A 16,301-nucleotide genomic window follows, 5' to 3' on the forward strand; every position below is an offset into this window, starting at 1 on the left:
TGTAGTCCGCGTGTCTCACTCATGATCATGGAATACCTCATATATACACGTATATTATGCATATATGTAACAATTTATCTTTAGTTTTACACTATGTTGACAAACATTTTCAATATCAACTGATCATCCAATTTCCAGAGAGAGCATAGTGCGCTCTACCTCTGAGTTTGTGCGGTGTTCGTCACTCGTGTGCGATGAGATGTGGATATTCTTCCACAGAATTGACATGAGGAATCATTGGCCCAACCTTGTCAACATCCGGAACTCGGGTGCCAAAGAGAGTGTTTCAAGGACAAATACATGTTGTCTGTTTGGTGGAACGATGTGGGTCTAGTACACCTAGAGTTGTTTCCAGTTGGTTGGGGCATCACCACCGAGCTCTCATCAACTCGACCTTTGTCCCAAAGTGCCGAGGATTGGGGAACAGAGGGTGAGTTGTGACAACAATCACCCCACATCAATTGATATTTTTTCTAAATTTACTGGTAAATCGTGAGAGATGGCAACCCTGCAAGTGAAAGAAGTACAATATCAAATCTAAACATTACATCATACTGATAACATAGAGGCACGTGCTGAAGGAATGTACTTAGTATGTACGTGCTTAGGGTTTCAAGCGATACGAGCAGAGACTACGAGAACCATTCTAAGTGACCAAGGTAAATGTCAACGCATTTCATTTTTCTGTATTTGTATTTTAAATGTAATAGAAACGTTTATTATCCCAAGTGGGAAGCAGTACGAGTAATCTATTCTTTGTTAGCTAATATTGATGTCCAAACGAAAGGCTTTTTATAAATATACTCCTAGTAACAGTTGGGCTGAAAAGTTTGTAGGCTGACTCATAGATGGCGTTACTAGAATTAAATCCATGTGATTTTTACTTAGTACTAACCTTCAAAAGATATGTGTATAAATTTCACAGCTGCCGGATAATTAGTTTGTGAGATATAGCATTGTGAGTGAAGCAGCTTTTGTTATTGTGAAAAAATGGATAAAAAAGAATTTCGTGTGTTAATAAAGCATTGCTTTTTGGCGAAAAAAAATACTGTTGAAGCCAAGGCTTGGCTTGATAAACATTATTCGGACTCTGCACCAGGAAAATCAACCGTTGAGAAGTGGTTTGCTAAATTTAAACGAGGCGAAATGAGCATCGAAGACGATGCACGCAGTGGACGCCCCAAACAGGCTGTTACCGACAAAAACATCAAAAAAGTTCACAAAATAATTTTAAATGATCGTAAAGGGAAGTTGATCGAGATAGCTGAGATTATTACATAGCGTTGTTGGAGCGTTTAAAGGATGAAATCACGAAAAAACGGCCCCATTTGAAGAAGAAAAAAGTGCTATTTCATCAAGACAATGCACCGTGTCACAAATCAATGAAAACGATGGCAAAATTATATGAATTAGACTACGAATTGCTTCTCCATCCACCATATTCTCCAGATCTGGCCCCCAGTGACTTTTTCCTGTTTGCAGACCTTAAAAGAATGCTCGCTGGAAAGAAATTTAGCACTGATGAAAAGGTAATCGCCGAAACTGAGGCCTATTTTGAGGCTAAAGAGAAATCGTACTATAAAAATGGCATCGAAAAATTGTAAGACCGCTATAATCGTTGTATCGCCCTCGAAGGCAACTATATTGAATAATAAAATCGAATTTTGTCAAAAAAATATTTTTTACTATGTTAGCCTACGAACTTTTCAGCCCAACTGTTATAATAGGTTTATTTCTGTTGTTATAATAAATAAAACTTTAATCAAACCGGTGTCTAGGGTACTAATCAGAGAAAGCTGAAGTAAGTACCCTTCTGAGCCGGTCGTATCCGTCTGTCTTATCTGCCCATCCGTAGCATTAAAATGTAGTATAACTGGAAGGACAGCTTGAAGGCGCAAAAGTGAAAACATTATCCCTTCTCCTTTCCATTTCATATGAATGAAATGGTGTAGGTGACCATTTAGACAACACATACAAAGAGAAAACAATGTAGCTTACGCCTCAGATAAAAATTATCTATCGCCTTTTGTGTAGCAAAATCGTCGATCACAAAATACAACTAGAAACACTGTTAAGCCTTGTTTCCATATTAATAAAACATTAAAATGCTGACCAAAACAAAATTTATTGTAAAAAAATATACACTAAAAACGTAACGTTTCCGCCCTCTGATGTTTTATTAACAAAATAGAAGTCGGATTTTGACGCCGCATAAGTTTTTAACCAATAATCTGGCCAGAGGTGAGGCCAGTGGGGTATTTGAAGAAATTCCAGTGGGAGGATTCTCCCTCATTCCCCCTTCTAATGTAATTCCTAAAAAAAAAGACATGTTAGTTCTCAAATATGGCTCCCTTATGATCAATACATTTATTCCAGCGATGCTCCGTCATTGCTTGAAGTGGTTTTCCATAAAGTCTGCAAAATACCTCTCTACAACTGCAATTGCTTCTTGATTCAATGAAAAATTATGACCAGCAAACAAGAGTTTAAGTTTTGAGAAGGTGGAGAGAGCCAAATCTGGAGAATAGGGCGGATGTTCCAATTCATAGTTCAAACCACCCCATTTTACCATTGTCAAGACACTTTTGTGGGCATGTGCATTGAGTTTATGAAAATGATTTATTTTGTAACGAATTCTTCATCTAGTTGATTTAAAAGATTGGAATTGGATTCTCCAGTTATTGTAACACCTTTTTAACATAATCAATAAATAAAATCCCTTAGCATCCATAAGATCGACGCCATTTCTGCTGATGGAACCGACTGTCTTTTTGGGGCTGAACAAGAAGTTTCTGCCCACTATTTTGCCAGCTGTTTCGGTTTTGGTGACTCGTGCATACTTATAATCCTATGCACAAAATAAGTTTCATTCTTGTTAGACGGCCCAAACACTGTTCAGATATTTTCATACAAATGCGTTTTTGACCTTTTCACAACAGGTTTGGGGTATCCATTTGTAAATTCGATTTTCTTCTTCAATGTAAGTTGATTACAATTCGAACTGAATGGATAATGTAGGTTTCATTTTTTCCCTTTCTTCTGTTCTAATGTGATCGCGTTTGCACACGAAATGAATGTGAATATAAGATTCAATAATATCATAAACGGTAAATACTTTCGAAGCGTGAAGCCCCTTAAAGCATGAGGTCCTGTGCGGTGGCATGCATCACAAATTCCTAATGATGGAACTGTGTAAGGTGAATGTGCTTGAAACACATTTCATTTCATAGTGAATTTGTTCACTCGTTGGAAAGCAAGAACCAATAAACCAGGTGATGTGCCAATGTACTGATTGTATCCATGAAGCATATGCAGAAAATGAAGCTCCAACAAGTTCAATTCAAACATTTTTATTTTTAATATGAATTACTATGCAATGTATGTGACCACATGATTCTTATGCATGTTATCTATGGAAATGAACATTACAATATATTAGGCGCATCCAGAAAGTAAGTTTCCCTGGGGTCGTGCACAAAAAGGAAACATTATTTCATTCAATGATTTGTTGCCACAGATACAGCACTTGTCCAGTTACTTGCCAACATAATTCCCGCCGGAATTCAGGCACTTGTCATAGCGTGAGACCAACTTCTGTATACCTGCGTCGTAGAAGTTCGCCGCCTGGACGCCGAACCACTATGTGACATCCGTCTGAACCTCTTCGTCGCTGTGAAAATGTTGACTGGACAGGAACTTTTTCATGTGCAAGAACAGGTACACTGGGAGCGAGATCCGGGCTGTACGATGGATGATCGAACACCTCCCAACCGAACCTGTCCAGAAGGGCTGCAGTGCGCCTAGCAGGCCCGTAGCTAGAACCGACCTCCAGGGGGGGCTCACGATATATCAGGGGGGGCTTCGTAAACCAAGTCAATTTTTCAAAAGTTTAATAGTATTAAATGAAGGTAAATTATCTGTGTCGAGGGTCATTAAGTTAATTTAAAATATAAAATTTAGAAATATCATGTACAAATACTACAGTTTTTTATATCTCTCTTGAAGTGCTAATGACTGCCACTGACACCATCCCTTAATACACACTCCATACTATTTTTGATGATACAGATATTTATATCATACATGTTAAAATGTAAATATTAACTTCAATCATAGTGCCTACCGTACATTCCACCCCCGGCCAAAGCATTAAAACTTGGGATTTGTTCACATTTGACGCAGATGCGGAAGGAATGTGGATAATGACATCAAAGTCACAGATTTCTGTCAAGCGAGAGGCTGCAATAGGAGCAGGGATGGTACAGATAAAGAAGACTTCCTATGAAAGAACTTTCTAAAGTATAGATAATCTTCTAAACACTTGCCGCTGCTTAGACTTCTGCTCATAAACAAGATGAACGAACGAAGTTGTGAACAAAATAATATATTCTGTCTACATTTTCACTGTTCACCTCAAACAAATTAGAATACAAAATAGTTTTACCTAATGTCAGGGTGGCTCGCGGAAGTGCCAGGGGGGCTGGTGACCTTGTCAGGGGTGGCTGAGCCCCCCCTGGCCCCTGCCTGGCTACGGGCCTGGCGCCTAGCCATATGCGGCTTCGCATTGTCGTGCAGCAAGATCAGCCCGGCACTGAGCTTACCGCGTCACTTATTCTGAATGGCTAGTCGCAATGTCCCCGGTGTTTCACAGTAACGCTTAGCGTCCACAGTCTCACCTCTGGGCAGAAACTAGATGAGCAGAATACCTTGTCTGTCCCAGAACACCGTGCACATCACTATTCGCGCCGACATAGTCTGTTTGAACTTCGTCCTGCATGGAGATCCATTGTAACGCCAAGGCATGGACTGCTGCTTGCTTTCTGGAGTGTTGTATGCAACCCACGTTTCATCTCCTGTGATGATCCGGTTGAGAAAATCGTCGTCATCATGGTAACGCTGCAGATATGTCAGCACCGTGCCCATGCGTTTTCCTTCGTGTTCGGGTGTCAGTTGTTTCGGTACCCACCGGGCACACAATTTCCGGAACAAGAGGCGTTTGGTAACAATGTCGTGCAACAACGACCGATAAATGGCTGCTGAGTTTCGTGATCCTGACGCGACGATCCTCCAATATGCACTGCTGCACCTGCTCCACAAGCTCGTCCACAACTGCCGATGGCCGTCCACTGTGCTCGTTGTCATGCACATTTTTCCGGCCTTCAGTAAATGTCCTGCACCAACGACGCACCATCTGCTTGCTCATGACGTCTGGCTCATACAACTGGCAAGGCTGACGATGAATTTCGATCGGCTGTATGTTTTGTGTGTTCAAGAACTTGATCACCGAACGAACCTCGCACGCGGCGGGAGATGGAATAAGAGCCGCCATGTTACATCGCTGCCGCGACGCTACTGAGGACTTTCGGGAGGCGTCTTCTAGGACATTCAATAGCCAGGGCATGTGCCTCTCACGCATGCGCAAAACCGGTTTTAATACACATGGCCTGCCACCTGTGGGCGAGTTGGAAACTTACTTTCTGGATGCGCCTAATATATAAAATCAAGGTGTATAGAATTTTCTTTCAGATTTGTAAGCGTAAAGAAAATGTCATGATTGCAGAAGCATATTGGTCAGTGAATTGGGTCTCACAACTGCTGTTGTATGGCTGTCTAGACTGGAGTTCCCTATTTCTTTTCATACCTTCCAATTATCCTCCGCGTAGTGAAAATTTGTATCTCCCACTGAGGACTACTGTATTTGTAGCAAAGGCTAATCGTTTAGCTACACAGGAGCTAAAACTGTATCAGACTGCTGAAGAACCAACAAATTGATATAATGTATAAATAATTTGAACCAAAGTATAGTTGCAGTGTTTGGAAGTAACTGATTTCTTGTGATGCAGTTACAACTAACAGTTACTTTTCTATAGGAATTTTATCTGCAACCAGCTACTTTTAAAAGTACTTTTGCAAAAAAGGAATGTTGCACAGTTACTTTACGACACTTAAATTGTTCACTTCAAATTGCAACATGTGGAGAGAGCTAAATTTGACAACCTTGTGTCTTCTATAGATGGTAAAAATAAAATAATTTTATTGAAATTGCCAAAGGCCAGGCTTCATTGCATGTTAAATTTTGAACATTCATGCTTTATTGCAACTAGTCATTCTAATTGCACTTGAAGACTTCATTGTTTTATTCCATCTTATTATTTTTTGTTGTAATATTATTAATACCAATACATGAAGACTTACATTATGTACCAAAGGCATAAATAAAACATGTAAGTCTTCATGTATTTATGTAATTACAATAAATGATCATACTTGTAGATTGTTTGTAATTTGTTTGCATTAAAATATCCAGCAGATAGTAACTTAGTTATTTCTCAAGTATCAGTACTTGTAACTATAACTCAGTTACTTTTGAAAAGGAACTTTACTATGGGACTACCCAATCCTATCAAATAATTTAATATGTTTAGTTTATATGTATCTTGTTTTTCTATTGAAAGACTGTGTTGTAATAAGAAACACAATTATGGGCTGAAACTGCCAATTGATCAGTATGTACATTTTCTTCTTCTTTATTTCTTTATAATTCTTGTTGATTTAACACTTAACAAATGAAGTTCTATATGGTGTAACATTGTATTAATGTATAACCATGAAGCTTAAAAAAGTGTTTTACAGTTTCTTGAAGAATTATTTTATTTAACTAGAAGATTATAAAACTGTGCTAAGTGTTGGTTATAGGGCTGAATCTTCTGATCAGTTAGATGTTTGAATATTAATCCTAGCATTCTGCGTTAGGAGTGGAAAAATTTGTGTTACTGGGATAGACATTGCTACCATATTTTGTTCATTTTCATATTGCTTAGTTCAGAGATCTCAGAAATCTTACATATAAATCACTTTAATATTAGCTATGTCTTAACTAATTACTTGTTTTATTTCAGTATCCATTCAAATCAAACAGCAGTATTCCAGAACTCTTCCAAAGCAGGGTTAATAATGGCGATATTCTCCATGTCTCTCTTAGCTGCTCTGTTGGTAGGCCTAATTGGTCTTCTATATTTGTACATAAAGTATAAACTTTCATACTGGGAAAGACATGGGTACCCATACATGGAACCCAAGTTCCTCTTCGGGAACTTCAAAGATGCCCTGTTCAGGAAGAAAAACATGGCTTGTGTCATGGCAGACCTGTACAATGAATTGGGTGAAAGAAAATATGGAGGTGCCTATTTATTGCTAAGGCCATTGTTGATCGTCAAAGATCCAGACGTGATCAAAATGGTTCTCGTAAAGGATTTTAACCATTTTGTCAACCACGGCGGGGACTTCAGTGAAAAAGCGGATCCTTTACAAGCCAAAATGCTGCTGAATATGAAAGGTGAAAGGTGGAAAGGTGTCAGGGCAAAGCTTACGCCAACATTCACATCTGGAAGAATGAAGAAAATGCTCAACTTGGTGGTCGAATGCAGCAGAGAACTTAGTAGCCATCTTGAGAGCACTATTTTGGAAGATAATGTAGTGGAGGCAAAAGACCTGATGGCTAAGTACACCACAGATGCTATAGCTTCATGCGCATTTGGTATCCAGTGTAATTCCTTCAAAGATCCACACAGCGAGTTTAGACTCATGGGGAAGGAGCTTTTTGATCCACCGGATTTCTTAAAAGGGTTGAAGATATTTGTCATGAGAAGCATGCCAGCTATTGCAAAATTTCTGCAACTTAGTTTTGTTACAAAAAGGCAAACTAATTTCTTCAGGAGCGTTGTCAGAGATACTATGGACTACCGAGAGAAGAATGGTGTCCTGAGGAATGACTTCATGGATTTGCTGATACAGCTGAAGAAGAGAGGTTTCATAGAAAATGACGAGGATGATGACGATGACTTGAAACAGAAGGCGGAAACAGTAGAGAGTGATGTAGGTAAGTGCAGAATCCTAGTATATTTTAAGATCTCTTGCAAACAGTGTGATTATGACTCTCTGTTTATCAGAGAAAACAGTTCAATATTTTGATTACCAGGAATATTATTCAGAGAAACTTCCAAAGAGACTGAACTAGTTTTCAAACTTAGCTAGAACAGTTAAGTCTGCACATGGTACAGTCACCAGCACTTCTGGGTTGTAACGACCCCACTGGAAGTTAATGAAGCCATTTCAACTCAGAACTGTCTGTGAGTGACTATACTACCATCAAGAGTTGCTTCCTAACATGAGAGTTTATAGCATCCTGAGTTATTTGCTGAAACAGATGAGAGAGACTTTACTCAGCGTGCCTCTCTAAATGAGTCACTTTCGTTGATTACAATAAAATTGCTAAAAAACAATGCTTTAATTCTACATAATTTGAGAACAAAACTAGAACTGAACTTTCATATTAAGAAAATTTTGGCAATTATGACTCATGTCTTACAATAAAAGAAAATAAATTATACATTTGCACACATTTGACCCAAAGGTTAATTTGTATTTTTATCATTTAGCATAGCTTTTCTGCCACCTTTGGCTAATGACGATGATGAGGATAAGTGATGATTAGACTAAATTGATGAAGAAACACTCACAAATAACACCCATGCCAGGGCTGAGATTCAAACCTGCAAACTTAGGTAGCAAGTGTCAAAGTTGATTACTGACTGTGGTCGGTTACCGCCTGTTTCGCCGAATGCTCCAGAGACAAATACACAAATGCAATGGTGAAGGCTTTTTCGACTTACCTTTAACCAATAAAAAGGTATGACTGAATTGTTGTACACATTTGCTCCTCTCGAGGTCAGAAAAAACCTTCACCATTGCATTTCTCATGAAATTTTAGCCTGATTTGATATATCATATCACCCCCTTCCTATTTAAAATTTTGAAGTTGAATTCAAGATGTTTCAAGATTGCATCATCATATGCCCTATAATATTTTTCCCCACCCCTATTACAAACCTACAATGTTAGTTTTGTGTAACAGAATGGCATTCAACTTATATTCGGGTGTCTCCACACTTTTGGACCACCCTGTAAAACAAGGTAGGATTTTCAGCGAAAAATGCAGGCTTGACCAGGACTCGAACCCGGGTTTCTGGCATACCATGGCATTGCTCTACCACTGAGTTACCATACCAGCCTGGCTTCACCTGATTTTTCTCTGTTGTTGTTAAACCTGTGTGAAATCGTCTCTGTCACTGCTACCGCAATGGAATCTGTTGCCTTTGGACGTCGACATTGTCTGGTTCCTCCCAGCATAGAGATGTAAATTACATGAAGATTTGGCACACACGGGAAAAGCAGCAAATGCAAAACATGAGGTGAAGCCAGGCCAGCTTGGTAGCTCAGTGGTAGAGCAATGACACTGTATGCCAGAGATCAGGTCGAGCCTGGAATTTTTGCTGAAAATTCTACGTAGTGCATCTCCTGTGTGTACCAAACCTTCATGTAATGGATATAAAACAATTCCGTACATAAAGTTTTGTGTTTCCACATTGCAGATTGGATAGTTTTTTTCAACACAGAAACACGAAATTTTACGTAATACTTAAAACTGCATTTACCACATCCATCATGAATATAAAACAAATTTAAATGTACACTTTTTTGATAAATAAAGAGCTTGTTATGTCACGAAAAATTTTGATTTGATTACAGCCAAGGGTTTAGATAACTGGCAGGACATGTACAATTGAAGGGTCTAAACACCTTGCACGTTTTAGTGGTAAATCCATCTAATGATCTTTTTCAGTGTTGGACCATGATGATTTAACTGCTCAAGCACTAATTTTCTTCGTTGGAGGGTTTGAAACATCTTCAACAACCATGAGCTTTGCTTTGTATGAAATGGCTCTAAATCCTGAGATTGAAGAACGGGTAAGAGATGAAATTGATGATGTATTACAAAGGCACAATGGTAGCATAACCTACGATGCCATTCAAGAAATGGAGTATCTTCATCAAGTTATTTCAGGTCAGAAAACTAGAGATCTATTAACATACGTATGCCTTTAGCTTAAAAGCTATTCAAGGCATAATTCAGTATTGGAAAAATCTTTTGCATTATCATTGTGTCTGTTACGTTGTATAAAATAAATCTTATCATGGTATGATGGTATGCATAACTGTGGGTAGGTTTGTTGTAAAGTATCCAAATGCGCACACAATTAGTTGAAGTTCTTAGCATGTGTGCACTTATCCAAAGGCATCTGTTCCAAAGGAACAAGTGCTGATATGTACATATTGTGCATAATTTGTTGTTCAGATAATGTTTTCATTCCTACAAACACAACTTTATATGAGATTCATTCTCTCAATACAGTGAAACCTCGAATTTACGTTTTTCAGGGGACCAATGCGAAGGAACTTAAAATGCGAGAAAATGTAAAACCAGGGAAAATTTTGTAGCATTTTGCCCTGTTGGGACCATGAAGATTGAATGTATAATGCTGGAAAATGTAAAATTGAGGTTTCACTGTATATACAAATAATTTAGGATAAAAGATACTAACATCCTGAAACATAATTTAACTAACATCACTGCAATGACAACAGGATATCTGAAATAATAATTAGGAAATTAGGAATCACCTATCAGAATAGTATTCTTTGATTTTTAACATAAATGTAAAACTAGTTTGATTAATTTACTGCAGTCATAAGTTGAGTTGGGGAGCGATTTCAATATTTGAAATGAAATGTATAATTTAATCAGTTAAATTTTAAAAATTTGTAAATTTTTGTGCGTGTGTATATACAAGACACAGATCTGAAATGTGCTATATGTTTTTGTTTATTTAATATGTCATAAACGATCAGTCATATTTTGAATTTAATGACTGTTTTTACCAACTGTTGTAATACTAAATTTATAAAGCATATTTTTATTTGTCTACCAATAGAAACTCTCCGCAAGTATCCACCAATCCCTTTCACGGATCGCAAATGCACAAAGAACTACACATTCCCAGATAGTGGCAGTATCTTGAATGCAGGTTCCTCGATTTCTGTTCCAATATTTGGGCTACATTATGATCCCAGGTACTATCCAGACCCAGAAAAATTCGACCCAGAAAGATTCAGTGAACAAAACAAGAAGACTAGGCATCATTATGTATACTTGCCTTTCGGCGAAGGGCCAAGGGCTTGCATAGGTGAGTACGAAGGGCATACAATAAGTTTGTGCCCTGACCCACTTCTGGTGTAAGGAAATTTCTTCCATCACTTCTTGACAGTCCTATCCGAGGGCCGGACACTTACGCCATCGTATTTCTAATGCTGCAATTCAGTAGATTAAAATGTTCTGTCTTGCTCCTGTAACCAGCACTACAAAGTATCCATGACATCAGAATAATTGTGAAATTTCTTACCAAGCAGCTCTTTCTTAAGTTTAGGAAACAGGTAGTAGTCCCTTCGGGCCAGATCTGGGAAGTAAGGTGGATGTTGCAAGCTTTTGAAGGCAAAGGACTGGATAGCCGCTGTGATTACTTCTGTCATGTTTTTGAGCATCTGTCTACATTCAAGGCACTCAACGACAACTTACATGTTTTAATCTCGAGTGACAAGTTAAGATGGTGTGAATGCTATCGTTTGATATGCCAACCATGTCAGCAAGTGTACTAGCGGTGAATCTCCTACCAGCGTTTATTAGTTGTTGCATACAATTGAGTCTCCTGGGTAATGTCTGTTGATGGTGTTCCAGTATGTTGTTCATCTTCACATGACTCACAACCGCAGCTGAATTCCCTATGCCACTTCTTTACCATGGAATATGAAGGTGCTTTATCCCCAATGTCTGCACTATATCATTGTGGACTTCTTGAAGTAATAGAACTTTCAACCGTAGATACTTGAACACAGCTCGCAACTCTGAAGGCTCAATTTTTCAATATAGCCTCACCTTCTGTTATGTTTAAATCTCTTAACACAAAAAGGTTTATTAAATACATACTTGAATCTTGCAACATATACATCGAAAGGATACGCGAGTAATACTACAGAACTTGGTACATCACACACAACCAGAAGTGGGTCAGGGCACGAACTTATTGTACGCCCCTTGTAGTAAGTGTTTTATTTGCATGAATTATATTAGTTCCACATTTACTTAGCTCTACTCTGCTGTCAATTTAATCTGAGAGTTTGACTTGCCACCCACTTACAGTATGTCTGCCTAAAAAAACAAATGCATGCAACCTCTTCATGCATGTTATTTGAATTTCTTCTAAAGTCAATTCCATCAAAATAATATAGTGGTGGGACAAATTTATCAGTGTACGTCGGATCTTGCCATGATTGTTCTGGCACATGGCGAGAGAAATTCTTTTAAAAATTAAATGTCATTGGTCTGGGGCTTAATTGTAAATGGTGGTGTAATTTATACTCACAAGATCATTTCTTTTGCAATTAGATGTTGCTCGGTAGCCTAATGGTCAACTTTTGATCTCACCACCGAGGTGGCATGGGTGTTCTCTTTGAGTGTCCCCTCGTCAATTTCATCATCAGGATTAGGAAAAGTGGTTGAAAAGTGATGTAAAATAATGAAAAATACAATTAGTGTGTATATTTATAAAATACAATACACGGTGAGCCTAAAAAAATTATAAGAGTAAACACTTTATAAACCGAAAACGGTTTGTTTTATCAGGAAGCATTTAGTACTATTTTATAGAGAAAGTCTTCAAGTTTATGATCTCTTTCCTTTGTTTTCATGATCTCAGCATCACGTGAACACCCTTGAAGTCAGTCGAGCAATATGGCTGACATGTTGAGACGTGTTTGGGAAGAACTGGACTATCGCATTGACATGTCACGTTACAAAAGGGTCACACATAGAACATTTGTAACTTACCATTGTAAACTTTAGAACATCTCTCTTCCAACCATGTAAATATTTCAGCCATGTTATTAAAAACTCTTGTTTCTGTAAAACTTTGAAACTATTTCTTCTAGGCTCACCCTGTATATTCAAAGGTTAATTTGGGTAGATTTTTAAACATTGGCTGGTATTAGGGAGTAAAGTGAGACTTGTGTATCTAAGAATCCAGATATTGAAATTTCTACATAGTATTATGCACTTTCTTGCGACAGTGGCCCCTCCTGAAACTATTGCTCCCTGTGCCTATGTACTAACAATTACCTTTTGTCACCGATACTGCAAGAATAGCTTAATTTGAAAACTCTTGATACATATATGCAGAGGGTCACATCATATATATTCATCAGCATAAGAACCCCATGTAATATAGTATTTGATGGAATATCCCCTACGTAGTTGAACTCCAGGAATGTGTTCATACTTTGCACAACAGATACATTACAATGTTTTTAGCATCATCTTTATTTTTTTATAGGTACCAGATTTGCTTTCATGCAAATAAAGGTTGGACTGGCTACTTTACTCTCCAATTTTCTGTTCAAGAGGTGCATGAAAACATCAGTACCTATTGCCTTAGACCCCAACGTAATATTTCTGGCTTCTAAAGACGGAGTATGGTTACAAGTAGAAAAGAGAAAACGTTAATGTTCTTCGTAACATACAGTACAAAAACTATAATGTAGAAACTAGGCTAGCATTTTCAGCTCCTACAGCAACCAGTACTTGTTTAGCAGCAAGCAGCCCCGATTGCATGCAAACAAGGATATTGACGACCAAGTGATGAGACAGAAGACAGAAGCTGAGATAGTTTACTGCATTGAAGCAGTTCCCATACATGTAATCGTTATTGTCAACCAGCTGTTGGCTAAAGGTGATTGTTTCCCCAGCCTTAATATTTACCAGATCTCACTCTGAAACATTTTTCGTTCCTTCAGATGAAAACTGTGAAATCCATAAAAGGAACACATTTTGTTCATGTGGAGCTAGTGAAGACTTACAGAATTGTTGTTATTAGTAATAGACAAAAATCAGACAAGTGCACATTTCACATAAAGTATACTTCCAAGAAGACTATAATATGGTGAAGAGATTCTTTCAGGATGGACCCATCCTGGCTGGTGAGAGTTTACAAAGAGAATGGACAGGAGACATGACAGTCAATTGGCCTGCCACCTGCACTGGAGTCAGTCCACATATAAACTATTCACACACCCACATCTCTGCACTTCAATCCTTGAAGATGGGTGTGATGTTAACTTGCAACAGCTCCTACGTCTATCTGCAACTGCCCTGGCTGACATCCTAGGAGAATTTCTATATCATTCCCCACCAGGAAAATTCCAAGAATTACTCTGTTTGCCAGTGTATAAGTACACCTTCTTTGTACAAATTTTTGAGGAAAAAGCTTTATCACTGAATACTATAATTAATGTACAGTATTTCAAACATAAAGTAACGTGTAGGTCTTACTTTCAACTTACGTACTCTAACTTGGGAAAAATAAATTTTTATTGCATGAACTCTACATGACTGGAATGCTCTCACACACTGTAAGGAAGCAGAACAGAGAACATTTCCAGAAATAAAGATAATCAGCATACGAGGTGCACCCTGTTTTTAAGACCCATCTTTAAAGGAAAAATGTGTGTCTTACACACCAGCAAATACGATATTTCACTGGAGTGTGGTATTGTAAACTTGAATGCAAATATACTAACAAAGTAATTCAGGTAATTTTTGGGTAACCCTTTGTATACAAATAGACGGTACAGCGGCTATAGTCGTTTTCACGTTCAGAAGACACAATGGGCTCTTATGGACAATGGGAAATACGAGCGCGCTGTTGTGAAATTTCTCGATTTACAAATTTAGCTTACGTAAAATCTGTACCTGCAGTTTTGCAGGAAATTTTGTAGAGAATACGATTGTGAGCACAAAAAAGTGGTAACTTGTTTACATATTTTTAGGTAAATTAAAAACTCAAATTTTCTGTGAAAACAAAATTTTTACATTGTTTTCATTCCTAACGTTGAAACATGCCATAAAATTGAAGCATTCATTATGAAAAAAATTGACACTGTTTTTTAATTGTCATAGGTGATGGTGGTGCTCAGAATTTATCAATACTTTAAAGCATATTCGCATTAAAAAATATTCAAATAAAGTATGTGGAGATTTTTTATATTCGTGCAGTAGAAAATGTCGTCGCTGGCCATTTTTTGTTCTGTAATTCCAAGTAAAAATTTCCAGCGACAAAGTTGTGAAGAAAATAATGAAATTATTTTTTATAACCACTCAAAGGTTCCCAGAAATATTACTTCCATGCATTTGAAGTTTCTTTTTAACCCGAACTGCGCGCGAAGTAAGGGGACGTTGTCTGGCCATTTTCAGCCGACTCACCGCAGCATTCCGGCTAATCCCCACCAACTTTTCGAGTTGTTATTTTATTTCCATTCAGTAAAAATATTAACTTCATTCAGTTTGTTATAATATAATTGCAATTACTTTAATTTAATAATTGACAATTATTTCCAATGCTGCTGTTGTGAGCAACATTAGTGCTGTCGCAAATACACGTTGTTTTTGTTTACATTACTGTCGACATTAATACTGAAATGAAGATCACCTTTCAGTTTCCAACGTACACATAAATTCATAGACAATAATGAATTTATATATATATATATGTAACACATTACCATATCTCAATGTTATTCTATGAAATAATTACAGAGAAAGACGAATGAATATTAAATTAAATCTAATGGGAAAATGACATGCTAATGAACTGTAATGTTCACAGTATAATATTAATATTAATAATTACATATAATTATCATTATATATATAAAATATGTAACACCTACATTGTGAAGGAAGCTCATCATTTCCCGGCGACATGAGCTAGCGCTGTATTGGCAACACTGTACAGTTTCTCCATAAGCGCCGTTGTGTCTTCTGAACGTGAAAACGACAATAGATACTACCAGATTTTCAAGGACGAAAAATTGTAATGTGTCTAATAAATTAAAATCAATGTCACTCTATTTATTTATTTATAACTTTGTTCACATGGCAAAGTTAAGGCATTAATCTATTCTCTTCCACTTAACTACTGATTACAGTGGTCATTGTAGTTTCTTTACAATTAATTATATACAAGTAAAAATTAATAAAGTGAAGTGTAAGAGACTAGTAAGTTTTTTCATCGCAGAAGTTTTATCGCTGCATTTTACAAGCACCAATTCATACAATAGCATTTTTTCCCCTTATTTTAGTAGCATCAGATAGTAGGTATGGGACAGATAAATCAGTACTCTATCAGTATCGGCCGTTATAGGCATATCAGTGTATCGGTTTATCAGCAAAATTACCGATCCGATATATCTATAAATATCTTGCAATTTAGTGCAATATTGTGCCATTTTGTTATATTTTTTATGAACATAAAAAGTAATCCCCACACAGTACTTTTTACAGTAAATGTCTACAT

General features: G+C 37.4%; 1 protein-coding gene across 2 annotated transcripts; it reads left to right on the forward strand.

The window, feature by feature from the left end:
- Window positions 1-573: 573 nt before the first annotated feature.
- LOC145996110 (cytochrome P450 6k1-like) lies at window positions 574-15,751 on the forward strand. Of its 2 annotated transcripts, none has more exons than XM_083132378.1 (5): window positions 574-659; window positions 6,900-7,879; window positions 9,683-9,904; window positions 10,833-11,084; window positions 13,284-15,751. In XM_083132378.1, the coding sequence occupies exons 2-5, from the start codon at window positions 6,955-6,957 to the stop codon at window positions 13,451-13,453; spliced, it is 1,569 nt and encodes a 522-aa protein (XP_082988504.1). In that variant the 5' UTR covers window positions 574-659; window positions 6,900-6,954; the 3' UTR covers window positions 13,454-15,751. The 2 variants fall into 2 exon arrangements, with proteins under 2 accessions (XP_082988504.1, XP_082988505.1); XM_083132379.1 differs by lacking the exon at window positions 574-659 and adding an exon at window positions 6,606-6,685.
- The last annotated feature ends 550 nt before the right edge of the window (window positions 15,752-16,301 follow it).

Source organism: Lepisma saccharinum, chromosome 12 (genome assembly GCF_977018435.1).
Source record: "Lepisma saccharinum chromosome 12, izLepSacc3.1, whole genome shotgun sequence".
Taxonomy (NCBI): Eukaryota; Metazoa; Arthropoda; class Insecta; order Zygentoma; family Lepismatidae; genus Lepisma; species Lepisma saccharinum.